This window comes from Beta vulgaris, chromosome 7 (assembly GCF_026745355.1).
Source record: "Beta vulgaris subsp. vulgaris cultivar EL10 chromosome 7, EL10.2, whole genome shotgun sequence".
Taxonomy (NCBI): Eukaryota; Viridiplantae; Streptophyta; class Magnoliopsida; order Caryophyllales; family Amaranthaceae; genus Beta; species Beta vulgaris.
This window is the reverse complement of record NC_079208.1, coordinates 43350242-43376759: the sequence shown is the minus strand read 5'-3', so window position 1 is coordinate 43376759 and position 26518 is coordinate 43350242. Positions and strand designations below refer to the sequence as shown.

At 36.4% G+C, this 26518-nt stretch overlaps 2 protein-coding genes and 1 pseudogene across 2 annotated transcripts; all 3 read left to right on the top strand.

Moving 5' to 3' along the window:
- LOC104899568 (uncharacterized) overlaps positions 1-1658 on the top strand; it is a 36587-nt pseudogene extending 34929 nt beyond the window's left edge.
- Positions 1659-3866: 2208 nt separating this feature from the next.
- Positions 3867-10963, top strand: LOC104899536 (uncharacterized). The gene is made up of 10 exons (XM_010686745.4): positions 3867-4257; positions 4942-5018; positions 5849-5928; positions 6070-6130; positions 7068-7135; positions 7236-7317; positions 8258-8347; positions 8510-8587; positions 9680-9799; positions 10389-10963. The coding sequence occupies exons 1-10, from the start codon at positions 4164-4166 to the stop codon at positions 10578-10580; spliced, it is 942 nt and encodes a 313-aa protein (XP_010685047.2). The 5' UTR covers positions 3867-4163; the 3' UTR covers positions 10581-10963.
- A 4637-nt stretch (positions 10964-15600) lies between these two features.
- On the top strand, positions 15601-26125 carry LOC104899535 (uncharacterized). Its single transcript, XM_010686744.4, has 6 exons — positions 15601-15999; positions 20493-20551; positions 20646-20908; positions 21173-21247; positions 21327-21389; positions 25752-26125. The coding sequence occupies exons 1-6, from the start codon at positions 15890-15892 to the stop codon at positions 25794-25796; spliced, it is 615 nt and encodes a 204-aa protein (XP_010685046.2). The 5' UTR covers positions 15601-15889; the 3' UTR covers positions 25797-26125.
- The last annotated feature ends 393 nt before the right edge of the window (positions 26126-26518 follow it).

Here is a 26518-nt window from a genome sequence, read left to right as displayed (position 1 = left end):
TACCATAACATCTCACCAAACACAAAAAAACACCCCATTTACTCTCTCCACTACATCGTCAAGCACTCAACCCCCATTAAATGTATTTTAATTGAAAAATGTGGATGAAATCTGATGCATATAAGGAGCATCAAGTACGAAAACATAGGTCACTGTACGCAAGACTGTGCCAACCACTGTGCGAAAATCCTAGTTCTGTTAGGAAACTATGTACTTTAATTAATCTTAATTGCTTTAATTTAAGTATTTAAGTGATAAAGGAATCCTATTATACTTAGGAGTCTAATTCCTTTGTCATTGAGTCTAATTAGGAGTTTTATTTTTATAATTATCTTTAAAATAGGCGTGTGAATTAGAGATAAGTATTAGGTTGTTATTTATCTTTATCCTTTAAGATAAAGATAGGTAAGTTTGTTGGTTATTTTTGTTTATCCTTTAAGTTTTACTAGATAAGTTAGGAATCTTGTACTATATAAAGGCTATTTCATTCATTAATAAAATCAGTTTTGTTGAGTTTAGAAATTAAAGTGTTAAGCTTGTGCTTGCATAGAACTGAGTGTTCAAATACACAAACCGCGACTTTGTGTGATCTTGGAGCCGAGACTCACAAGAGAACCTCTTAAACTGCGATTTAAGAGCCTATCCCTTTTATTATTATTGTTGTTCGTCCATAAATCCATAAAAACACAAAAAGAGTTCGAACCGCCAACAAAAATCACATCAAGTGCTATCAGAGCAGGGTGCCTTGCGACGGCGCGTGAGGGCGCGTCCGGTGTCCAAATCGTGATTTTTTTGGTTCTGTGGAAAGCTAACATATAGGGCTACGTCGTGTCAAAATTTCAGCCCAATCCAATTAGTAAAAAGTCACAGCGAACGCAAACATTTGATGCAAAATTCTGTTTTTCTGACAGATTACATATTGTGAGTAAAATAAAAACTGCATTCGATTGGCTTATTATTTTTTGATGAAATTTGGGTCGAGTGTTTAGAACACCAAGGGGTATGTTGTGACAAAATTTTATGAAATTTCGAGGTGTTTTACTTAGGTTTAAGATCTCAAACTTTTATTCAAAATTTCTGGGCAGTTTCTGCATAATAAACCAACTATGAATTGTCGTTTCCATTCTTATGATGAGTTGACAACAGAAGAAATTCTTGGTGAATTGTCCATACGTCTACAACCAAAGTGGGATTTGATACATGACTTGAATCAATATTCTTTGGATGAAAAGCTTAATAGCTATTTGGAAGATGATTCTTGCACTAGAGAGGACGAATTTTCAGATTTGGGTTTTATTGTTCAAGATGACAAAAAGATTGAAACCTTTTCTTTTCCTAAGGATCAAGATTTAATCTTTGAAGTTTCAAATGAGGAAGATTCAAGCCTTCACATTAATGCAACCATCAAAGTTCCAATCTTGGATGTTCCATGTGCGCTTAAAGCCACAAAGCAATGTTGGGTGCATTGTTTTGTTACATATTCTACGGATTTTTACTATAAGGATGTCGTATGTTATCATGTCTATCAACGAACTACAGGGGTTACAATGCATTTTCTCATTCATGTACTTCGTCTTATGGATCATGGTTATCGTGCGTGGATGATTCCATGGACATCAAAACTTGAGACAAGTTTTTTTTCAAGAGGGAGAGTATGATGCATATAAGGAGCATCAAGTACGAAAACATAGGTCACTGTACGCAAGACTGTGCCAACCACTGTGCGAAAATCCTAGTTCTGTTAGGAAACTATGTACTTTAATTAATCTTAATTGCTTTAATTTAAGTATTTAAGTGATAAAGGAATCCTATTATACTTAGGAGTCTAATTCCTTTGTCATTGAGTCTAATTAGGAGTTTTATTTTTATAATTATCTTTAAAATAGGCGTGTGAATTAGAGATAAGTATTAGGTTGTTATTTATCTTTATCCTTTAAGATAAAGATAGGTAAGTTTGTTGGTTATTTTTGTTTATCCTTTAAGTTTTACTAGATAAGTTAGGAATCTTGTACTATATAAAGGCTATTTCATTCATTAATAAAATCAGTTTTGTTGAGTTTAGAAATTAAAGTGTTAAGCTTGTGCTTGCATAGAACTGAGTGTTCAAATACACAAACCGCGACTTTGTGTGATCTTGGAGCCGAGACTCACAAGAGAACCTCTTAAACTGCGATTTAAGAGCCTATCCCTTTTATTATTATTGTTGTTCGTCCATAAATCCATAAAAACACAAAAAGAGTTTGAACCGCCAACAAAAATCACATCAAAATCTATACAAAACTAAAGTCAACAAACATCAATATCCATTAGGCGTAGAGGCCGAAAACAAATTGATCCATGTTGTGTTCATTGCGATCATAATGGCTCAGATACTTGTGATGCTTTAGTCGTGATGCTCGGTGGTGATCTTCTCCTTTTTTTTCATCATTTTCTCCTATAATGGTGAGTTTATGCGACGAGTTGGATACTTGAATATATGCAGCTTATAGGCGACTCGCACCGAGTTGAACTTGGGGTTAATTGAGAATATTGAAGGAAGTGATGGAAGGAGGAGAGAGAAAGTGTATCTTGTGGTGGAAATTCAACAAAGAAGATTGAGGAGAGAGAAAGATTATAGGGAGATTAGAGATTTGGTGGGTATAGTACTGTGTGAAAGAGAATTAGAGTAAGAAGGAGGGGTTGGTGAGAAGCGCGTTCACACAAGCTTCAAATTCAGTCTACTTCCTATGCGCCACATATATGAATCATGTTTCAACGCTCGGTTCATTATTTCAAATTGGACTGGGCCGACCACATGCGAAATTTTCAGTGTGGCCGGCCATACGCGAAATTTCCGTATGGTCGGCCATATATAAGAATTTATGTTTTAAAAAAATCTCACCTACTTCTTACTTCTTTATCAATTAACTTTTCTAGTATAACCTATGTTTTACAAGTTATGATCTATTAAGTCAATTTCAAGTCACTGAGACCTGCTAAAAGTTATGATCCCCTAAGATAAGGACCTACATAGGTTAATCAACAGCTTAGACCTTTTAAAAGTTATTATCCAAAGTTCAGATCCTTATTGTCACTTTAATTAGTATAAAAGTTTGATTTTTCCAGGTGTTCACAATGAGACGAACCAAACAAGATTCCACATCACTAAGCTTTATCTTATATTTAGAACTTTTTTGAGAATTTTATTTACCTGAAATAGTATCGAAATTAGAAATGTGAAATTTAGTAAGGGACACACGAAGTATCTCTATTATATAAGCCAAGAGAGGAGGTGTAGTGTCCTCTTTTGAAGTGACTAAAATACCCTTAATAATCTAATTAATGGAAAGAAAAAAATTACAAAAACAAATCATTTAAAAATTCTCATTCCAACTTGCCATTTAAAACAAGTTTAAAATGGTATATGCATCAAATACTTCAATCAAAAATTAAATGGACAAAATATTTATACCTTATAAAAAAAGATGGCATACATAACGTGCACATGAAAAGTCTGAACATTCACTACCTTTGATATTCTTTAATTCAGTTAAACCAACTCATTATTTTTGTTTTTTATGTTCAATATTGATTCACAAAAAATTAATGTTAACAATCACTCACAACCTTTTTATTTTTTTACATTAGCGAATTAATATATCTAAATTCATCTAACTGTTGAATTTTTCACATTTAAGTTTAATCATAAATAAAGTACGAATGGAGTATCTAATAGAATAACAAATTTTGACATTAACGCACGCATCGCGTGCATATGAAAGCTAGTTATCTAATATGCAATTAGAGTTATTTTAACAAAAACAAAAATAGAGAAAAACGATAGTTACGTAAAATATACTTCAGTTTCCTTACAGGCTACTACATAGCCAATAGCTAAACCAAACCTATAAATTTGGAATCAAAAACGGTGGGGAGAGAGAGAAAATGTGCTAGAACGAAGTAGTAATCTAGGCCCTAGGGTTTTCTATTCGATTCTTCAACCAAAAATCTTTGCAATTTTGAAGAATCTCCCTAATGTCCCTTCTTCTGCAATCTTTACGGAAACGTCATCCATTTCTTCATCTTCAACCTCTTCTTCCTTATAAACTTCCCTCACTAAATTCACATACAATGCTCCAATTCTTCTTTCTCCTCTTTCAGAATTCACTTCGATCGGAATTGAAATGGCTGCTCCTGAAGTAGACAAAAAGTTGCTGGAAAATCTGGAAGAAATGGGATTTTCACTTGCTTGTGCAACACGGGCACTTCACTATTCTGGTAATTAAATCAGTTGTTTTGTTGCTTTTTTGGCATGGAAGTGAAATGTTCTCCAGTCTTAGCTAAATTGAATAGTCTTAAGTATAATCATGTCACGTATGTATATGCTGAATTGTGATTCTACAATTCATAATATGTTATGCTTTTGTAGGACTCAAGGCTTATCAGTTTACGAGTGAACCATTTGTTTTTGTTATCTCGGTATCACTTTGCTTTTATAATTATGTTTTTCTTCGATTTTGTGCTTCTTGCATAACTTGCATTTGGTGATTACGCGCTCTTTATATTAAGAGTGGCGGAAGGTTTGTTAGGCCAACGAGTTAACCTACAGCTCCACCATTAGTATACCATTGTATGCAATACACCTACAACTCCGACATTAGTATGATATTGTCTCCTTTGGGGCTAGGCCTCACGGATATGTTCTTGAGCTCCTCCCCAAAAGGCCTCATACTAATGGAGTAGGTGAACTCTTATAAACTAGACAACTATTACTTATCTCTCTGATATGGGACTTGGAATGTACACCCAACAAGATTGGATATTATTGTAAAGTCAACTTTTGGACTCATTGGGTTGGTAATTGTCTCAGTTGTCTACTTTAACAATGTAGGTCTTTAAGGTTTTGTTGATCTTACTATTATGGTGCTTTTAGTTAGTAATGTTATCAATTTCCCTGGTTAGGAAATACCACTCTGGAAGATGCTATTAATTGGATCGTTGATCACGAGAATGACTCGGATATTGACCAGTTTCCTCTGGTATGATATTGATCTTTAATTATTATTTTATAGAGTGATGGAAAATTTGTAATATGTGCTTCGCTGATGCTTATGTATATTCAGTAAGGGTACAAGTTACCCTGGAAGGCCTAATCCCCAAACCTAGCTAACCATTTCTCTTTTATCAATTGCCAATCTAAACTTTTTCCCAGTTCTAGGTTACGTTAATATAGAGAAACCAGTGATCTACGGAAAGAAGAATATCAATCTAATTCTTATATATGTTAGAGAAATTGATGATCAAGGATAATGCAGGATCTATTCACTTGAAGAACAGCTTCTTGTGTGTTTTTTGATTGAAATTTTTAAACCTTGGGCCAGATGAAATGAACAAGTTAGTGAAATTTAATAGAACTTCGAACTGTTTCATGTGTGCTTCTGGGTGTTGTCTATACACTTGAAATGTTCTTCTAACAAGATATGACTACACATAGTTTTACAATTTCCAAGAAATTCCTTTTAGTAGATGTACTTTTGTTGATTACTTTGTGTTTCTTACATCTTTTAGATTTATCCTGTTGTCTGCTTTTGAAGGTTGTCTTTTATATAGTTTGTTGGCACTTAATTATTTCTTTTCTTAATATGCTGAAGCTGAAATCATATGGTGCTTATCTAAAAACATATGGTAGATATACTTATAGTAAGCAATTCTGAACCACAAAGTAAATTGTTTCTCACCTTTTAAAGTTTTAATGCCTAGTGAAGAAGAATGTTTGCATGATAAATTGATTATTGGTGTGAAAATAAAGTCATCTACACTGTCTGTGCTCATTAGGATGCTTTGATTGTAACTTCACTAGTGCACCCAGGTACCAGTGGACATTGATTTGGATGCTCATAAACCATTTCTTATCACAGAGGAAATGAAGATCAAGGCCCAAAAACTAAGGTTGTTTTTTGGAATTTGTCTTGAATTCTTACCTCTTCCAGCCTGAATTATCTTGAAGTTTTGATGATGAAAAGGAATATCTTCATGTGGCAAAGCTTTCTATGTTTTTAATTATGGTTTCTTTCTTGCTTCTACTTAAAGACACATAGCCAACCAACTGAGCAAAGAGAAAAAGAAGGAGCTGGAAAGAGAGGAGGAAAAGGTATATCTTGTCTTAGTATGTATTCGTCGGATATGTGATATGTGTCACGGCTTGAAGATGCTTTTCTTCCTTATGAAAATGTAGATTTTATTTCCTTTCTTAAGAATTTCTTGCATATAGGATGTCAAGAAATCTCTTTAATAAGTTTGCCATAAAGAGACTACATAGCTAGATCATGAAACTATCGTAGAAAAACATCTTCTTGTAGCTTGTTCTAGTCTTTTTGTAATCTCTGAAGGATGATTTGACCGAATTGCCTTCAGTACCATGAATCCTGGATGCTCTATGTAGGTTTATGAACTCCTAACATATGTTACTTATATTACATTAGTACGTTACTTGTATATGGAGGAGTCAATAAATGTCACTTGGATTAGATTACAAGGCACTTTTAGGACATCATTATTGTCATGTATGTGGTTTTTATTTGTAAGCATAAAAGCCCCATTTCTTTCATTTGCATCAACATAATATGCTGATGCTTGTTAGAATATCTGATAAATTAGCTGTAAAATTTTGTATACCTTCAAGTTTATTTCTTTTTTACTTGAGGTTTATGGATTGGTTGTTTAATTATGCACCTGCTTGCATCTAGAGTCGTGGGTAAGATATGAAACTAATGACTAATAGATGTAATTTTTGAGGGTTCCTATGTTACTTGTACGAGCTATTGCTTGCCTAATGTATTTAGAGACTAAAGATTGTATGGTAGTTGTCAGAAAATGATTAAACTTGTAAAAGAAATGAACACAGTAAACTAGTTTAGGTAAAGTTGCAAGGCCACGAAAGTAGTTACTGGCTACATTGAACTTCGCATATGATGGGGCAGTAAAGTAGTCTTTTAATATGTCACTGGATCCCAAAGAATTTCTTCTTAGAGAAGCAGTAAAGTGTCTATATTATATGGCATATACAAAGTTCAATGCTTGATGTGCAGAAGAGAATTCAAGCGGGGAAGAGAATTTTTGAGGCAAAGCAAATTGCAGAAGAAAATGCAAGAAAAAGGTACCTTAGAAGCTAGTTGGTTTATGAATATTAATTGTGACTAATATCTTGATGATCATCTTTTGAATGTCTAAGACTCTGGCATTCTCTGTTCACACAGAATGAAAGCTTCAAGAAATGCAGATAAAGAGGAGGAAATAAAAGCCAGGGAGAGAATACGTCAAAAGCTAGAAGCAGATAAGGTCTTTGTCTGATTCCAGCCAGCTTTTTGTTTTGAGTTACATTGGTTACTAAAAATCAGTCTGATTATGTCATACCAAAGCCACCTTTCTGGCTTCCTAGTAGTCGGTGTGGATCAAGGGGAATATGTATAAAAATTGCATCTGATAACGATACACTTTATAATGGTTTATTTGCATATTTGGTGTTTTGAGTGGGTGGCTTGAATTAGTAAGTTCGTAACTAGCTGTTTCATGTTTTTTATGAGAAAGATGCCTCTGATGACAAAGTATTTTGCTTTCCTTGGATTTGTATGCCTCTGATTTATCCTGCAGCAGGTAAATATAAATACCGCCCTTTGGCATCCATCAAATCAGCTGGTATCTTTTGAAGTTTGATGCATGAGGATAACGAAATCGTGGCTATGTAGCAAGTTTACCTAGAGATGATGACACAATGCTTGGTCTTTCGATGTGTATCAGACTTTGAGGACCTGTCCTGCCAATACTGAAAGAGGATATGAAACGCGCCACTTACTCTGCACCTGACTACTTGTGCTTCCTTTTTTAATCTCCGCCTTAATTCTAGACCTGTGAATAATTACCTATTGAAATCCAACCCAAATCCGCCCGAGAATCTAGGGTGAACTTAATCTTTTAGCCTGAAACCTGAAAAGAAACATTAAAAATAACTGGAAAGTCGACAGGATTATATGTATTTCATTTTACATTCAGAAAAATTATTTTTTGACTTTTCGGACGACCAAATTTGATTTAACCATTCACTTTAAAGCCAAAACTGCGCTTCAGTTCTGTAATCCTCTACATACAATACCAAGTAGAGAAATTGTTTTCTCTTGATATACAAGGTTTTAATTTATATAAACAAGTTACCGCTGCTTTATGTTATTTGTAGTGGCTAGTCATAAGCTAATATTAGTTTAATGTTATTGGTAACTTACAGGCAGAGCGAAGGTCAATGCTTGGAATACAGCCTGCTTCGTCATTATCAATGCAGCCTGCATTTCATGCGGTACAGGAAAAACCAGAAAAGGTCTGCTTTTTATTGCTTTCTCCTTTTCTTTTAACTGGCTAGGAGGTCCAAGTAGGAAATCTTGTTTGTAGCCCTTTGCCTATAGTTAATGGATGTTTCTGAAAGGACTTTTAGATTTCTGTACCATCTATATATAACGCTAATTTCTTCACTGAATTTCAGGCAGCAAAGCCTGTGAAATCTACTAAAAAGGCAGAGCTTCTGAGTGACTGTTTACGATGTCTAAGGCGTTACCATAAGGTTAGTGGCATGGCTTTCCAGTCCTTTATTTGTTTCAGCTATTTTGCAACAAGCAGGATTTGCGTTTTGCAGAGAGTTTCCTGAAGTCCCCTCCCTTCACCACTCATTTAAAAGGCATTATAAAATATAAAAAGTAAAAAATATAATGGACTTCCTGCAAGACAATCTTATTCGAACATGACTTTATGTGTACTGGCTAATGGCTATAAGTCATTGATAAGTTTTTGTTAACAATAGTGATTGGTGTGAAAAATGCATGTTCTGATTATGAACATAAATGACTTCTTTCCTGAATACATTGTATAGTTTGATTTGATGTCTCCTTTTCTTGGATGAAATTCAGACTTTGGCCTGGTAGTCATGAACATAAATAATTTTCCACGCGGTGAATATAATATACCAGGTGAAAGTATAATATCTTGGGGTGAAGCAATGTCTGTGCAATGAGGGTTTACAAGAGAGTAAATTTCTCATAAAAATCAGTGCAGTATTGGGAAACATGTCGACATGTTCGGTGTGTGTGATTCTTGGCGACCACTGCAATATGCCTTTTAACATATGCAGAAGCAATTAGTGATGTCTACTATAGGCATCCCGAGTTTATTTTGTCTGCTGCTGTAGCTTGTCTTCAGATAAATTCACATATGAAAAGCTCTTGCTTATCATTTTAGGCTCACAAGAATTTTAGGATCTATCAATTTTCTCATAAAATTGACAAGGTAACCAGTGAAAGTACTCGTCTTTAGATAAGAGAATACTAGGAACAATAGTCGCTTGAATTTTGATTCTAAAACTGATCTGCACCAAACCAATAAATTAGGAGCATCTTAAGCCACTCCAAGTTTCAACATTCCCCTCATGTAAGCTCCATCATGAGCCAAGTTCTTTAGCTGCAGCTTTTTCCTCTTCCAAAGAGTATCATATATACTATATAGGTGCACTATGTTTGTCCTTATAACTGTCTATTGAGTTGAGAGTGGTGATTATTGAATAATTATTATGTTGCACTTTCCGATGATATATTCCTTCATTTAAGTTTGGTAACTTTGATTATAGAAATGTTAACCATATATTATTTCTTTATGGTTATAGGACGAGGATGCCAGAGTAAAGAAGGCTTTCCAAACTCTCCAAATATACATTAGAAATGTCATGAACAATCCTGACGTGGAAAAATTCAGGAATCTACGGATCAATAACTCAGTTTTCCAGGTACACATTTCATGGATCATAATGTAAGTGGGAACATTTCTTTTGTGTAAACTCTATACACTTTGGATGACAATGCCACGTTTTCTTGAGATGGTCTTTGCAAGTAGTGCCATCAACCCCACTGGCTGTATGGATGAGCTGTTACTTACTGCTGCATTCTGTTAGGCTATGGATCATTCTCTTAGGCTATAGATCAGATGAACAAATGTAGTTAAATGGGACAGCAAGTGGGTTGGACTTGGACATTCCACTTTGCCTGGATGTGATTGGATGGTTTTACATATTTTTTGGGCGAAACTTAGGTACACCGTACATGTGAAGGATACGGTACAGAAGTTGCAGAATATTAGAGGATTGCCAATAGTTTTTAAATTAGGTAGTGACAGTTCCTGTATTTTCGTGAAAATAAAAGATGAGAACCTAGAGGAGTCAAGAACTCAAGAAGTTCTTTTAATAACAAGGCTGTGAACTATCTGGATAGGATGATAATTAAATTAACAACCTGATGGCATGTATCTAACCTTTTGTTCTTGTAGTTCATCTATATGCTCTTTAGCTAACAGTCTCCCTCGTTTTCTAAATTCAACAGGAAAGAATCGGCAGTCTGACTGGAGGTGTCAGGTTTCTGGAACTTTGTGGGTTTGAAAGGACGAATCAGGGGCAGTTCTTGTATCTACCTAGGGAAAAGGTTGACATGGAAACACTAAATTCAGCGATGTCTGTATTACACTCTGCAATGACCAATCCTTTTTTTGGAATGCTCTCTGTTCAACAACCTTGAAGTCCATGGAGTATGGACAAGGATGATCAAGACAGATAATAGCAGAACAAGGATGATCAAGACAGAAAATCTTGAAACTTTACACACACAAAATATAGCCGTAGTGGTTGTGGGATAAGCTGTATGTAACCAAGAGTGAATATACGTAAACGGCTTGTGTCACGAATTTGTGCTTGTCTATTCTGGAAGCGTGGAAAGAAAGGTGTAGCTTCTTTGTACAAAAACTTTTGTTCTTTTCTACTTTTCTAACTTATCTGACATTTATCTCTCATATACATCAGTTTTTGGTGATTTATCTAGTTACACTAGTAGCAATAGATTGTACAATAGAAATGCATAGTTGACTATTTGTATGACATTGTTATAATACATAACATAAAGGATTCTGATTTTTTTTGACAATGAGAAATTGTTCATTAATTAAAAGAGGAAGTATAGCCTAATGCTAATACAACTAGAACTAAAACAACAAACAAATCTAAAGGAGCTTTATAAGCTCGTACATTCTATCTAAAACACAAATAAATAAAAGTGATACAAAAACGCTTGTGAAGGGGGGCGTCACTGATCAGTGCTTGTGATGGTGGATTTGAACCTCAGACTGTTGATGGAAGTGGTATGAGAAGCGAATGATGTTCATGATCCGGACAACGAACAACCAACAACGAGAGTCGCTTCTCGCCGCATGAGCAATCCTAGCAATCTGTTATCGCTTGGGTTTCTGGGATCATGATCTTTTGAAGAGTCACATTTCGTTGTGATCCATTACTCTCGCTCGAGAGTATTTCAGGTTTCTTCATGAGGTAGGAAAAACGCAGATGAGTGGGCGTGCTGAAACAACTGAGGTGCCGCCTTCAAATTTGAAGTTTTCAAGGCAAAGATCATCTAGATCAATGCCGAGCTAAAAAGAGAGCCAAACAAACTGAACTCTTGAACACACCTTCGGTTTGCAAAATCGAAAAACATACGTCCCAACCATGAAAGTCTATCATCACGTCGTCCATGTTCGCGAAATTTTCGAGTCATCTTGTCCCTCAACACGTATTCCCAAAAATCAACATATATTACTGTAATAACCTTGAACCACCAAACCTGACTTAACTGACAAACATGTGTCGATTGCCACAACCAACCTTGGACAACATTTTTGACAACTAGAAAACGACGCACTCCTATTATATGGAGATCTAACACATGTTTTAAGAAAAAACCTGACATAACTAATTTGAAATTCCAACAACCAAGGGGGAGGGGGAGGGGAAGCCCGACACTAACAGTGGGGAAGGGGAAAGGGGAGCCCAACACTAACTTGGGGGAGGGGACAAGGGAACCCAAGACAAAACCAGAGGAGGGGAAGCCCAAAACAACTATAAAACTAAATAGGGAAAATTCCTCATATACCCCTGAGGTTTGTCGTTTGTGCATCTCGATTTGAGTCTCCTTTACTAAGAATGTAAACAAAAATACCCACTTTCTCTAAACTTGACATCCTACCCGAAAGAGATAATCCATGATAATTTTCTAAATCCATGCATAATTGTTGAAATGTGCATGGTGTCATTCTAAACATGTTGAAGCGTTTTTTATGACCATTTAATATTTCATGCATCCATTTTTCTCTTGTTTGCAACGATGTCATACATGGCTCCTTGTGTATGTATTTAACATAATAATGGCTGGCATGACCTAATATAGATGCCACATAATCCCAAAATGCATTATCGTAATACCATGAAAATCCATATCTGTAAATACCTTAGTAAGTGTATCCATTACAATCAAGAATATTGTTTATGTAGCAAAAATAAAATGCATATTCATATTACATTCATAACTACCAAACTTTAATATAAGCACTAACCACATGTTCATATTACATTCATATTAGTAATGTTAATAGGCTGCATATATAAACCAAATTGCAAAGCCTATGCTACTTACATGTTCCTGTCATACAAAAGCACCTAATATTACTATCCAGAAGGGGGTGCAATCCAAAAGATAAATAACCAAACTAAATAGAACAAGTCTTAATAGTTAAAGTCGATACATTTTTCACTCATCCTTTTCATACAAGTATTTTATCCACTAAAGCCTTAAGTTATCATCTGGCATGCCATTGAGTAGTATCCTCTTTTTGGGGTCTTCGATCATGGTGCAAGCAAAAAAGAATTATGGACTTCCAGGTACGAGGTGAGGCATAGACGCTAATTTTGCCAATGAATCAACAAGTGTATGGGAGGATTCAGTAAGTGTTTGTGCTTCAATACTCATCAACTCCATTTCCTTAGTGTTCCTCTCAGTCACAACTTTCACCATTGCATCCAATTTTTCCATTAGGAATTCAGCCCCCTCCCTTTCTACTACCAGATTCAGTCCGACAACTCTTTGAACTCTCTGCAACATCATTGTCAAAGCATTTTTTACTTCCTTTAATTTAACTACGTGTTCAGTTGATTGTGGAGAAGCGAAAGGAAGTGGAGTTGAATCATTCCAGACTTCCTGTCATTCCATGTTAGTTTCGTTATGATTTAAATCATCATTATCACTCATTACATCTTCGTTGTTGACCATTACAATACCAACATTAGTAGCATCAATGGGTGAAGAGTGGATATGTGCCATTAAGTGATATAAAGTGATTCTTCTGGGTGTTGAACAGGAGTAAACTTTATCCCCCCTTGAGTAACCGAACCTCCAAAGAGTTGTTCCATTTTGTACTCAAGTTCGGGATCAATACCTTCATATTGAGAAGCTCTAAAATGCACATTCTCCTATAAAACAGAGATGAATGAAATTAGATAATAATCAACCTAGGTAGTTAATTTAATTTATTATGATAATGTAAGCGATAAAGTGGGTATGTATAAGCTAGCCTCAATTTTTTTCTTCCACCACTCTTCACGAGCACTTATTGTACCCTTTTCATGATCGCAACCTAATCCGACTTCTTTTCCTTTAAATGCTCTCCAAAGGCTCCAACGATTTCTCATCCAATCCCAGTTGTTTTTCAGTTGGTTCTTCTCATACGCCAATTTTTTTTTTTTTTACTAAACTCCACTTCAAGCACTTTCCACGGCATTCTTTGTGAAATTGTTGCACCTCGTTTCCCTCTTACTCCTTTCGGCATATTGGATACACAGATCACAGAATATGAGTAAAGTTTCCTTAGACCAACTAGCCCGACCCATGTCTCTCACCGAAGCCTCAGCTTCATCATTGTCCCTCTTGTTATTTGAGGTCATCTTCTATCATTAATAAAAGAAATATTTTAAATAATTAAATTGTCTTCTTTTTTATCATTCTTGGAAAACAATCGAATCGAGGGTCCTTAGACAGCAAATGCCTAAAAATGAATGTAGCACTTACTTGATTTGAAGGATGTTAGGAATTGTCAATTGAGAGTGGAATTGCAATTTTCCGTTCGAAATTTTAGATTAGCAGCTTCAATTTGGAGGTGTTGGAAAATGACCGTTGTGAGAGAGGGAATACCCTGATTTGGGGATGAAGTGGTTGTTATATAATAGCATATGTGGGCCCCACAAACGTCTGGATTTGACGGAAGTTAGGTTTTGGGGGTGCAACCAAAATTTTTATAAAACGTTTGGGGGTTCATTTAAAAAAAATAAAAAGGGGGATTGTTTTAAAAATCACCAAACATAATTGCATATATAAGGGTGTTTTAACCAAAAAATCCTAATTATAATTGCAACTCCAAGTCTCCAAGCCTATTCATGGGTTGCAGGGCAGGTGTATATACATGATGGTTAATTGGTCATGCATATAAAAAAAAGGTTCACTAATATAAAGAATGTTCTTAGTCTATCCATCATTGCCAAACATCAAGTCATCAACCACAGAAACTCAAATGTTCTTATTCCAAATACTTATTATTCTAAAAATCGCCCAATGCAACAAAGTTAATTAACTCATAGAAACAACTCATAATCCACCAAATTTTGATAATTAATCTCCCATTAAATAAACTCATAATCCCCAAACAAAGTGCAAATTAGACATCAATCAGATGCAAAAGTGACGATTTTGAAGATCAGTAAACGGAATAAACCCGAAAATTAATACAATAATAACAAATAATTAGCAAAAATTCACTAACCTCTTTGAAGATACCTCAAGAATTCACCAAGGTCTTTCAAATCTGATAAGAGGGAAGTAAGGAGAGATAAGAGAAAATGAAGAAGTGGTATTTTTAGGGTTAAGAGTTAAGAGTTAAGAGTGAGAAGAGAAGTGAGGTGTTTTATGGGTAAACATGTCATATTACAATGTAAATTTCAAACCTCTGAACAAAACAATGGGTTTTCCAACTTTTTAGAAATTAGAGTTTTGAACCCCAAAACTCCTCAAAACTCTATCAAATCAGCCATTTTACCAAATATTCCAAATAGAGTTTTGACCCGTTAAAAACTCTATTTGGAGTCCAAAGCTCTAAAAACACATCAAACCTCTCATTGCCAAACACAACCCTTATTTGTAAATTTAGTGAAAGTTAAATATCTAATATCGCACGGTAGTTTCTTACAAATTTTTTGAAAAATAATCACAGTGACACATAGAGTGAGGTGGGGATGGGCTGGATCCGCACGTGGGTCGGCCCGACCCGTTGTCCGTTTCGTGGGTCGCAAGTCTGTCACGGTCAAGAAATTTTATCTCAGGCTCGCACCAGCACGAGCCCGCCTAGATGGCCCGTTGGCCGAATGCTCCTTTCCTTTGTTTTTTAGTCTAAAATGGTCAAAAATCCAAAAAAACAACATAAAACATGGGCCAGGCCTGCAGAAGGCACGAGCCTGACCCGGAGGTCTGGACCAGACCGTGGACAAAATCTGAAAATTTCAAATTCAACCTGACACATCCCGCCACTAACGGGCTTGGGCCCGACCCACAAATTTTCCTAACCCGCAGGCCGAGCCCGTAAACAGGGCCGGCTCGGCCCATGCTCAGGTCTAGTGACACAGCTATGGTTAGTCAGACGCGACATGCATATAGTTTAATTAATTCTGTCCTATCGCTCGCGCTCGCTGCGTAATGCGTAGGCGTCGACTGTGACTTCTCACTTCTCAGTAACTATTTCTCTTTCCTTTTTCAACAAGCCTAGCAAAATCGCACTCTCAGAAAAAAATACCTCACCTGTTTAAATCTCTTTCTCCCTCTTTCTAAAACCTCGAATCTCTACTCCCCTGATTCTGACTTCTTCAGCAAAGTACCAAATTAAAAGTCCCACAAAATCTAGGGTTAGGGTTTTGCGACTGGAAATCTGAATACTTTCCACATCATCTTCGATTCTCGGGAAAATGTATGCTGATCGTTTAGAGGGAGAATCCAAGCCGTCAATTAGAGACAGGCTTAACGGCAATAACGGCGTTGCTACTTCCGTTCGCCGGAGAACCGTTACCGGAAAAAGGTTTTTTCTTTTTTGTTTATTGTTTTTATGGAATTTCTTGGATTTAAAGTAGCATTGAATACTGTAATTAAGATGTTTCATTCCTTTTCTTTTTCTGTTTGATATTTGTCGGGTAAACTGGTAACAAGATTATTTTAGTTGATAGTTTAATTTTTGCTTATATTGATTTTGTTGGAAATAGTGAACTTTTGTTGTAGTTTTAGCGTAATTTCTTAAGTAGAAAGCTCATGTGAAACTAGAAAGAAGGTTTGAAAGAACTTGGGTCGTGTGATTAGGGTCTAGAGCAACATTTGGGTGCTTTTGGTAAAACCTTTTTGTTGAGCGAATATCCGAATCATAGATTTGTGTGTCTGTGGACTAGAAAGTGAGTGAAGAATATGTGGAGAGCACGGTTTTCAGTGCATATTTATCTAGCTGGTTGAAAATTGAGGGTTAGTGCTCTTCGTTGGATCCTTAGTGCACTACTACTCCGACGACTTTTTTTTCCATATAGTGTCGAGGGAATGGTAAAATTAATTGGAGCTTCAAGTTCGATTAAGACTTCGCCTTTAACATCTAGTTTCCACTTATAGAATGGATCAATTGCTTCTTTTAAGTTGTCAACTTAAGAAGCTGTCATATACTGGTTACCTTTATTTTCTTTAATAATCTTAAGTAGTATTTAATTGATGAAGAGAACATCATGGAATTAGATAATTAGATACTCATGACCAGCATCTTGATTATTGCTACTAGTTATGGTGTTTATTGGTCAAATATATGGGGTCAAATATATGGAGTGCTAACTGGAGAGGTTTAGGGATGATGATGTGGACATATACAATGAAATGCTAAAAATTAGGTTTTTCTAGTCTTCATCGTTTTTGACCTTTGGTTACTATCTAATTACTTTAGGTATGGCTCTTAGCTAAGCTATGTTACTCACTACATGTATCCAGTAGGATATGTGCTTGGGTGTTTGACTTGGCCATTCCATAGTAAAATTTCTAAGATTTTGGTTTAAAGTGAAGTAATTAAGTGTTTAGCCACGTAGGACATGACACAAATGCATAAGGAAGTTAGAAGAGTCGAAGTAATATAAGAGCTAGGGTGTGTCTTTTCAGTTAATTTAATTCATTACTTTGAAATTATACGACATCTAGAATATAAGTCGAAACTACGAGATACATATCATATTAAAACAAATATAATTTTGATTAGGGAAAACCACGATAGTTGACATCTTTGCAAACCCATAGCATAGAAATCCCTATTAATGGATCAATTTGCAGTTGAAAACAATAATCAAAGAACAAAGTCCCTAAACTCTCACAAGGAGAGAGATAAACCTAGTATATATGGGTAGATATAACGAATACAGTCGAGCGAGGCGGAAAATTGGTTATGTCTCGTGCCACTCTCTGATGTAACACTCCTTGAAGTCTTTAATTGCCTTCTTTTTCGTGCAAGTTAATCTACGTATGGGGTTGTTGCAATTTGCAATTAGGTTCAAGTAGGAGATCGGCTTTTGATCTTTCATTTGTTGCTGAAAAGAAAGCACATAAGAAAGAACATTGGTGAAACTCACACTTTTATAGATTTATATCTTTTAAATTGTAGGTTTCATTGCAGGCTTTCTCACCCCCTTTGAAGTGAGGATGCCGCTAGCGAGATGGTTGATGGACTCTACAATGGATTTAATTTTGATACTATGTGGAATGTGACTTGAAATGGACTTACCTCAAATACTTGCATTATGATGATATGCTTAGCAGTTAGCACCTTGAGTTTCATGAGAGTAATAACTCTCCTTTTGGTTGTATATTTATATAGAGTTTTGCATCAAAGGTGCGCCTCGCCTACGAGATGCGCGTGCCTTAGCCTTGCACTTTGTGCCTCAGTGCGCCTCACACCTTTTAAACTAAGCTTTTGAGGTAATGGTTTTGTGTGCTTTAGAATCATTTAGGCTATAAGTCTCCTCATTTTTATTGTCGGAGGTTCAGAACGATAATCCATGTAAACTTTGTTATCCAGACTGACACCTGCAGACCCTGGTATGTATTTGTGTCAGATCTGACACTCTGCATTCGGACACCCAGTAAAGAGAGTAAGAATAGTAAAATTCATCTCCAGAAACTGTAAATTGGTAATGAGTTGGTGCAGGAAAACCTTAGACACCATCTTCTGTCCATTGTTAAAGGACCAATGGCAAGGAAAACAGTAGCAATTAATTCCTTTCAAGTATGGGGTTTAAAATATATACCCTAGATCCGTGAATTTAAGGGGTAATTTTGTAATTAAAGATGTTATTTATTGGGGTTTTACTCGTGGGCTAAGGTGAGCTGGTGCCATGGTCGGTGCTTCGGCTGATCGTCTTTTCCACCAACTATTCTTGAAGTTTCTCTTTCCTCATGAGGCTGGCGTTTGCTTTCCTTTTCCTTTCCTTTCCTTTTTACTCTTTTTCTTGAAACGTACCGGATGACTCATGACTAAGATTCCTTTTCTATATGCTATGCTATGTGTAGGATCATTTTGTTTTCTTTTTTTTTTTGTTCCTTTGCTTCCTCTTTTGTGCTGTCCTTTGTTATGTTACCACTAGGGCAAATTTAGTGTTGGAGCTTTAACACTCAGTAGCATACTTGCGCCTGGCATATTAATCAAGGTGAAGCCTAATCTAACTTTTGAATAATTAAATGAAGATATTTTTAATCAAGGGGAAGCCTAATCTAACTTTTGAATAATTAAATGAAAATATTATATAGATATATACTACCTCCATTTCTTAGTACTTGCAACATGTGAAAATGAGACATGAACCACAGAGAAGGAGAAAGAGTGAAATATTCCCATGTGATTAGTAAACTTGGTGTGGTGATTGATTAAGATAAAGTTGGTTGAGGGTTATTGATGGCAGAAATGGTGATGGATCTAACTTTTTGACTTTTTTTTATATACAAGTGAAATAAGCATTTGCTTTATTTTGCACTTTGCGTGGTTTATAATTTTGCGGGAAAATGAAGGAGATGGGCGGGCAAGGAAGTGGTGGAATTTCACTGTCTTCCAACATGGATTACACAAATAATTAGGGTAAGAAAGGGAAGGTGTGCAATGGCATGCTGCGCTTCCTGAGGTGGTGTAAGTCCTGTCTTCTGACAGATCATGACAAATCTTCCCCCATGCCTGAACCAGAAATTAAATTGCTTCAGCTACCAGCGGAACAGATGAGTTTCTATTGGTTGACCCACACAAAATCTACCGTATACGAATTATCCACTCTGGCCTATTCCATCTGTGCTTCTATTGTTTGTGTTTCTGCTACCATATCATCTGTTTAAACTTTAATCCAATTTCAGTAGATAAGCCACTTCCCCCATGAGTATTCAACACTAAGCCTTAGATAAATCTATCCCACACATTCAAAGTGTTTAGCATATCAGCTCTCTGTGGATGACTAGATCTGGATGGTTTTTTTTGATTGGAATGGAAAGGAAGCTTTGGATGCCTTTCTGAAGCTTGCAAGTTTCCCCCTTCCCTGGTTGTTGGATGATTTGTGAGTGTGCTTTGTGTTCTTTTTTATGCTTCTTTCTACCTATGTCCGCCTTATTCGATAAGAAAAATGTATCTTCGTAAAGTTGAAATGTATATGATCCAATGTCATGTCAGCGCTGTCTTGTGAATGTGAAATCGGATTTTAATTCTCTCTAGCACGGGTACTTCTTCAAGGTCACGGGTTCTTCTCCAATTTCTTGTACGGATACGCGTACCCATGTCTTAAGATGTTGGAATCTTACCGTTTTCTGTCCCCTTACCTGTCTCTGTGCAACTTAGGATTTTATTGGCAAAAGTAGAACTCAAGACCAAAATGTTTCTTAGCTTGCAGTTAATAGGTAAGTTTAACCAGTGCATGCCTTATGGGGTCAAGAATGAAGATTTGGAAGATGTGCACTGATGGTATATTTGCTATTACTCCTTCCATTTACCAATGCCTCTCCAGTTTCTTGTGGGCACACGTATTAAGGAAAACTTTTGTGGTTGGTCTCTGTTGAGTGAAGTATAAGAAAAAGTACAATGCAAGTGGCTATTTTAAGTTAATGTTGGAGAGAAAAAAATGATAAAAAAGGTAATGAAGGGAAAGGATTGTATTATGTCAATTGGTTGTTCTAGTCCATATAAGTAATTGGACCAATTATGAATGGTTGAATGGGAAAAGCTTTGTGGGATGGAGGGAGTACTTGTAAGTTGTGTCAGAAGTTTTAATGGCTTTAGTAAGTTTTTACATCATGTGGTAAATTATATTTACTACTGCAGTCATGTATATCGCAAAAGTCTGATGAATTACATATTTTTTGGTATTGATTATGTATTCATATACTTACGTACAAATGTCATGGAAAACCACATGTTATTGTGCTATAGGTCTAAATATGTCATGCCACCACATGTTATGCTAGATTTATAGTTTATTCAGTCGACAATTTTGATATTCTCTGAATCGGTCGTATCCATGTCTGCAGGCAGAGGCAAGATGACAAATGGGAACATGATCTTTACGAAGATGAGCAGCCTCATATATGTATGGATCAGCTGAGCCATTTACATAATACTAAGTTTCCTCATTTATGTTTTATAGACAACATTGGGTTTGACACTGTCAATTGACCTTGAAGCGCGAAAACTTGGTGGAGGTGATCTACGTTTGAAGCTTCAAAGGAGGAGCTCTCAGCATGATACCCAAGGTGGAGGTGTTAGAGATCTACGTGAAAAATTGTCTGGCTCAATGCATTCACAACCAATAAATAAAGATCCCCTGAAGCCCAAACCTGAACCAGAGGCTGCTAAACCTGCTAGAAGAAGTGTCATTGTTGCCACACCTGTTGCAGAGTCCAAGAAAGTTCCCAACTCAACTTCAAGGAAAAAGCCTCAGCAGAAGGTGCTATATTCTCTCTTTCCCGTACTTTATCTGGGTACTGATTGTGTTGCACCTTCTTTTAAATTGTTAGGAATTGATTGATTGTATGACTATTAGCAGAATAAGTATGCAATAATCTATCATTTGATAAGGCTGATTGCGTCATGGATCTATAGGACTTTTGAACTTTTGCTAACTGCTTTGCTGGAAGGGAAAACACTAATTCTGTCAAAGGATTATTTTATCCATTCTCTTGAGTCTTGATCTATATCTTTCTTCTTGCAGGCTGATTCATCAGTTGATGGGTTTCTTCAGTCCTTGGGTCTTGAGAAGTATCTTATTTCATTTCAGGCAGAGGAAGTAAGTACCAGTTGCATGTGATTGTGTACCTTCCGACTTTTCAGTGAGTCTTAATAACTAAGTTTGGTTTTGTCTTCAGGTCGATATGACAGCTCTTGAACACATGACTGATGAGGACCTTAAAGCAATGGGAGTACCAATGGTAAGATGTCTACTGAGTACTGAATGCTGAGCTGTTAACCTGTCATGCATTGTTCCAATGTCCATAGCATTCCCAGTACTCACTACTCAGGCCACAGTAACGTAATGCTTATTTGATATTCAAATTAATCTTGAAAATTTGGAAGTAGGTTAGATATTTTCTCTGTTGATGATTTTCATGCAACGTGTGAATACTTTGATGGCGCTATGCTTATCTGAGAATATACATTCGTTTAACTTAGATGGGGCTGTGTGCTAATGTGTATTTGCAATTGGCTATCTTGGTAGGCAATCGTGCTTGCGTAGATACTTTGTAGATACTTTGTGAAGATTAGGTTTTTCCAGACTTATGTTTTTCAAAGAAATTTCAACAAACTTGGGGATCTTTTATGAGATCATTGAGAAACCTTATAGTTTCAATTGATACGTATTGATTTGGGACTTGAGAGCAAAGATAAGTAAGAAAGAAAACAAGGAAAACGAGGAACACCTCCGGGTTTGCAAAGCAACCACCACTTTCACCAACCAAACAACCACCAATCTAAGGTAATAATAAGATGGAACAACTTATTATTCAACCTACTCAATTCTATACACTTCACTTATAAGCAAACATGCAATGAAGAAAATGTTGTAGATAAAAGAACCAAAACCGGTAAAGTTGACACTCTAGGAAAAACAACTGTTTCTCTCCAAGTTTCTTACTTTGAACTTACACAATCTAATTCTCCTAAACTGACCTAGTATATATAGGCAGCAATATAAGCTTTCCTACCCAAGAAGCAAGCAAAAAGAAGAAAAGTTGAAAACAACTAGTTACACATGCTGCTAGAAACTCTCATCAGACTAGTTGCTAACTTTCTGTCTTTTGCTTCCAATCGTTTGTTGCTTTGGCTTGGAAACCAATGGGAGGATTTCCTACTTTTGAAGAGCTTTCCAACCATAGGTCACACTCTAGAAAATGGAAGAAATGGCTTCTGAAGGTGGCTTTCTTCACCATTAAGTTTCATCTCAAGCAACCTTCTCGCCTAGTTGGATGTGTTAGCTGCCTTGGGAAAGCAATTTGGAGCCAAAAATTATAAAATAAGTGCTTTCCCATTTGAGATTTGGCTACCACAAAACCATGCAAAACTGAACTAAGCAAAACAGTTTTTTAAGCGTGTTTAATTAACCCCTTATATCACCTTAGGGTTAACTGAGCCTTGAAATTGCGTTTCTAATGCCCCTTCGTCTTCCATGCTTGTAGCTTGAGTAGGGTGGATGCTCTTGCATCATTCTCTCCTGATTGGGAAAAGTCTCCTTGATCCTCCAAAAGATCAGCTTTAAGGTATGGAGCTAGGTCACCTACATTGAATACTGCCTATATGTTTCCTATCTCTCCTAGCAGTTTTATCTTGTGGAAATTGTTTCCGTACTCTTTAAACACCTTAAATGGACCATTACTTCTAGGCATGAGCTTGCTTTTCTTCTCGATGGAAATTGTTCTTTTCGGAGGTGAACTTCTTCTGATGTTTGTTCGCTGAGATCTTATATGCTTCATTTACCTTTCTATTCTAGCTCGAATTTGCTCATTGGCTTCTTCATTTCTTTAGCTTTCACTTCTGCTTTGCTAATATGAGCTTGAACTGGAATAGGTAGTAAATCCTAAGGACTAAGTGGCGTAGTTCCGTGATTTACCTTGAATGGAGAGTGTTCAGTGGCATATGTTGGAGATCTGTTGTGTTAGTTTGAGATTCCAATCTTTCAGGGACTTTGCTCCCCATGGTCCTTGAAGGTGTGGTCAAGAGTTTTCCTAGTTACCTCTGGCCTTGTGTCTCAGGATGAGCTGTGGTACTAAAGAGCAGCTTAATTCCCAAAAGCTTTCGTTAAATCTGCCAGAAACTTGACATCTTTTTTTGAAACAATGGATCTAGGAACTCCATTTAAATGAATAATTATCTTTAAATGCCACATGAGTGGCACCACCAGTCTTCGTGCAAGCCACAAAATGTGCCATCTTCGAGAACTTATCCACCACAACCATAATTGTGTTCTTACCTCTTTGCGTTTTGGTAAGGCAACTATGAAATACATACTTACGTCCTCCCATGGCCTTAGTTTTAAAAAGCACGCCCAAGGCGCGCCTAGGCGCAAGGCAAGTAAAGGCGGTGCAAAAGTCGCATCCATCAGCTGAGGCGAGGAGCACAACGATAGGCGCGCGCTTTTGTGTGCCTTTACTGGAGGCGCGAGGTAGCTGCCTTTTATTAAGAAGCGAGAAAAATAAGAGATATGAGTTTAGAACAAGAATAAAACAAAAAAAAATCAAAATTAACTCGTACCCATAATATGTAAATTTGAGCAAAAACCCTGAATTAATTGCATGAAATTACTTCAATCTAACCCCAAAAATCAAAGTCCTAATTTGCGAAATGTGAAGCATCTGGGAAATTGATTGTAACTGGGTATGACTCACTGGCCGGCGATTAATGTCCGGTGGTGGCCACCACCAGTCTGCCGCCATTCATCGATGTGAAGCTTTCTAGGTGACTCGTCTGGTCTCCTTTCATTCTCTCTGTTCGACCCTCTTTTCCAAGAGTAAAAAATAGTCACGTGTTCTATTTTATTCTGCGAGTTTTTTCTTTTTTGTAGCCTTCTCTCCTTTTTGGCTTTTTATGCTTCTCTTCTGTTGTCCTCACTCCTCAGCCACTCTTTTTTTTTCTCTTTGCTGATTTTCTTTTAACTTCTCCTCTCCTTTTTTCCCCCTTCTGTTCTGCTTTTGTTGTCCGTACCCTCTAGTCAGATTATTTTTTCTCTGAATAAACACTTATACTTTTTTTATTTTTAAGAGTTAATGTTTATAAATAATATATCCATTTTCTTACTAAAAAGTCATTACCATCCATTACCACTTGGGAAGGTGGTATTGGGTGGTAATGGAAATTTATAAAGCGAAATCCATCTTTTGTCATAATGTTTCAATTCCATGGTTATTGGCATGAGAACTTCTTTACACATTTACACTATATTTCATTACCATTACCACTATTTATGACCACTAAACCAAATGGGCCGTTAAGACCTTTGGTTTTCAGTTGCAATAATGCTTCCAGAGACCTATTCATCTCTCTGTGTGTGTGTGTGTTCACTTGTAACTAACTTTATTTTTCTTTATGGTACTCTACTAATCTTAGTTTCCGCACCAAAGACATCTAAGAATTCTCGGGGATGGAGGGAATATTCATTTTTTTAAAATATTTGTACACATTCATGTCACAAAATTTATGGTACTGTAATTGACATATCATGCCTTCTAATGAATTTGGAGTTTGTGATTGACCTTAATATGTTTCCTCTATTCTTACTCATTTTAAGTTTTATAGTAGTAATAGTAATATTAATGATCAAGGATCTTTGTTATTTCACCTCTTTGAAAAAAGAGTAACATTTGTACTTGGAATTATTCTTCGGTTGTATCTAGAGAGATTTGGCTGTATGGGCAAGGTGCTTGATGGAAGTAATTTTTTGTGTGATGGACTTGTGTGTCACCAATATTCTTCCCAGAGCTTTAAAAATTATGTACTTCATTACTGGTCTCAGCTTACTGAGGGACATACAGCCGCAATTTTCAAACCATGGAGAAGCCATCCATTCCTTTTTCCTGTTCTGATATTTCAGGTTACTCAGAAGGCTGTGCAAATTAATTCTCTTTTCTGGTGTTGGCATTTTAATAGCCTTATATGAATTAACTGAAGTGGGAGCCTTTTCCCGCTTTCTGCTGCCTACATTGTGAGAACAAGATTAGCTGGAAGAAATAGTTCAAAGAAATAATGGGTGTTCCTTGGGGAAGAAACCACACCCAGTTCCTTCAGGATGCTCTAATATTTTGGGTTCATCTGTTCAGAATCACCAAATTCGATCTAGTAACATGTCCAATTGTTCCCATTATCTTTTTCAGATACAGTAGGAAAGAGGGGAGGGATTACTTGGGAGGAACTTCAGTTTATTCCGTTCCTTGATATATAAGGGGAAGTGAGGGACAGGAGAGAAAGAGAGTCATGTTATAATGCTTTATTATTGTGGTGTCATTGTGGGCAATGAAATTGTCATAATATTGCTGAGGTTTAGAGTGCTAGGTGACTAGGCGTCATACTTTCTTGTTGCTTCTCCAACTGGGTCCAATTTAGCATGTCAAAAACTCTTTTCATTTTTTTTTGGGGGGGGGGGGGGGTGACTAAGGAAATAACCACCCCCAAGATTAAGGGGGGTTTGATTCCATGACCGCAACGTCACGCTGAACATCAAGGCCAAGTACTACTTGTTTCCTTTATTATGCACAAAACTAGTTCCTTTTTATGACATTACTGCTCTTTGCTGTTTGTTACAGGGTCCGAGAAAGAAGATATTGTTGGCATTGAGTACAAGGGGTTGAGATGGGGAGTGAAGCTAATTGTTTTGACAAAGCTGTTCTCTGCAGTCAACTGTTGGTGGCGCTGTGTTTTACTTGGTATATATATTCCTGCTGGCTAAATGTTGTCATTTTTTAATTTGACAAATTGGTTTGTACGGAGGAAGCCCAGGGAGCTTCTTTTGACGTAGGTCATATTGTAGGAAGGGTAGGTTGAAACTATATCAGCAATTTTTCTTAAAATGTTACTTTAATATTTTAAAATATTTAGTTGGATTTTTTTAATATTATCTTTAGTGCTTCTCAAATTGTTATTACTCTTTTACTCTGACCAATCATTTTCATTTGATGAAGCTGTATATTCCTGTCAATATTGTTTTTTTTTAATTGTCAAAGTTGAAAATTTTACTTGAGACGTGATGCCTTAACGGTTTTGTGAAAAGGGTGTCTAGGGAGTTTGGACCAACTATGTACGTAGATGATTATAACTGTGAACGTTAACTGATCAGAGCCTCTGAGAACGAATACTGTTTCATGTCAAGTGTTCATTTAAAAAGGGCTTTACAGTTTTCACCATCCATGTAAGAGCAATTTTTTTGGATGTATGACGACTTTGCCTTGTCTCCTCGAATTATTAGGTGTTTTTTAGAGTATTTGCCAGTGTGCATGAAATGCACGCATGAGGGGGAGATGCTGGACTGTGATGACCATATGTAATGCAACCCTTCACCTAATAGATGCCAATT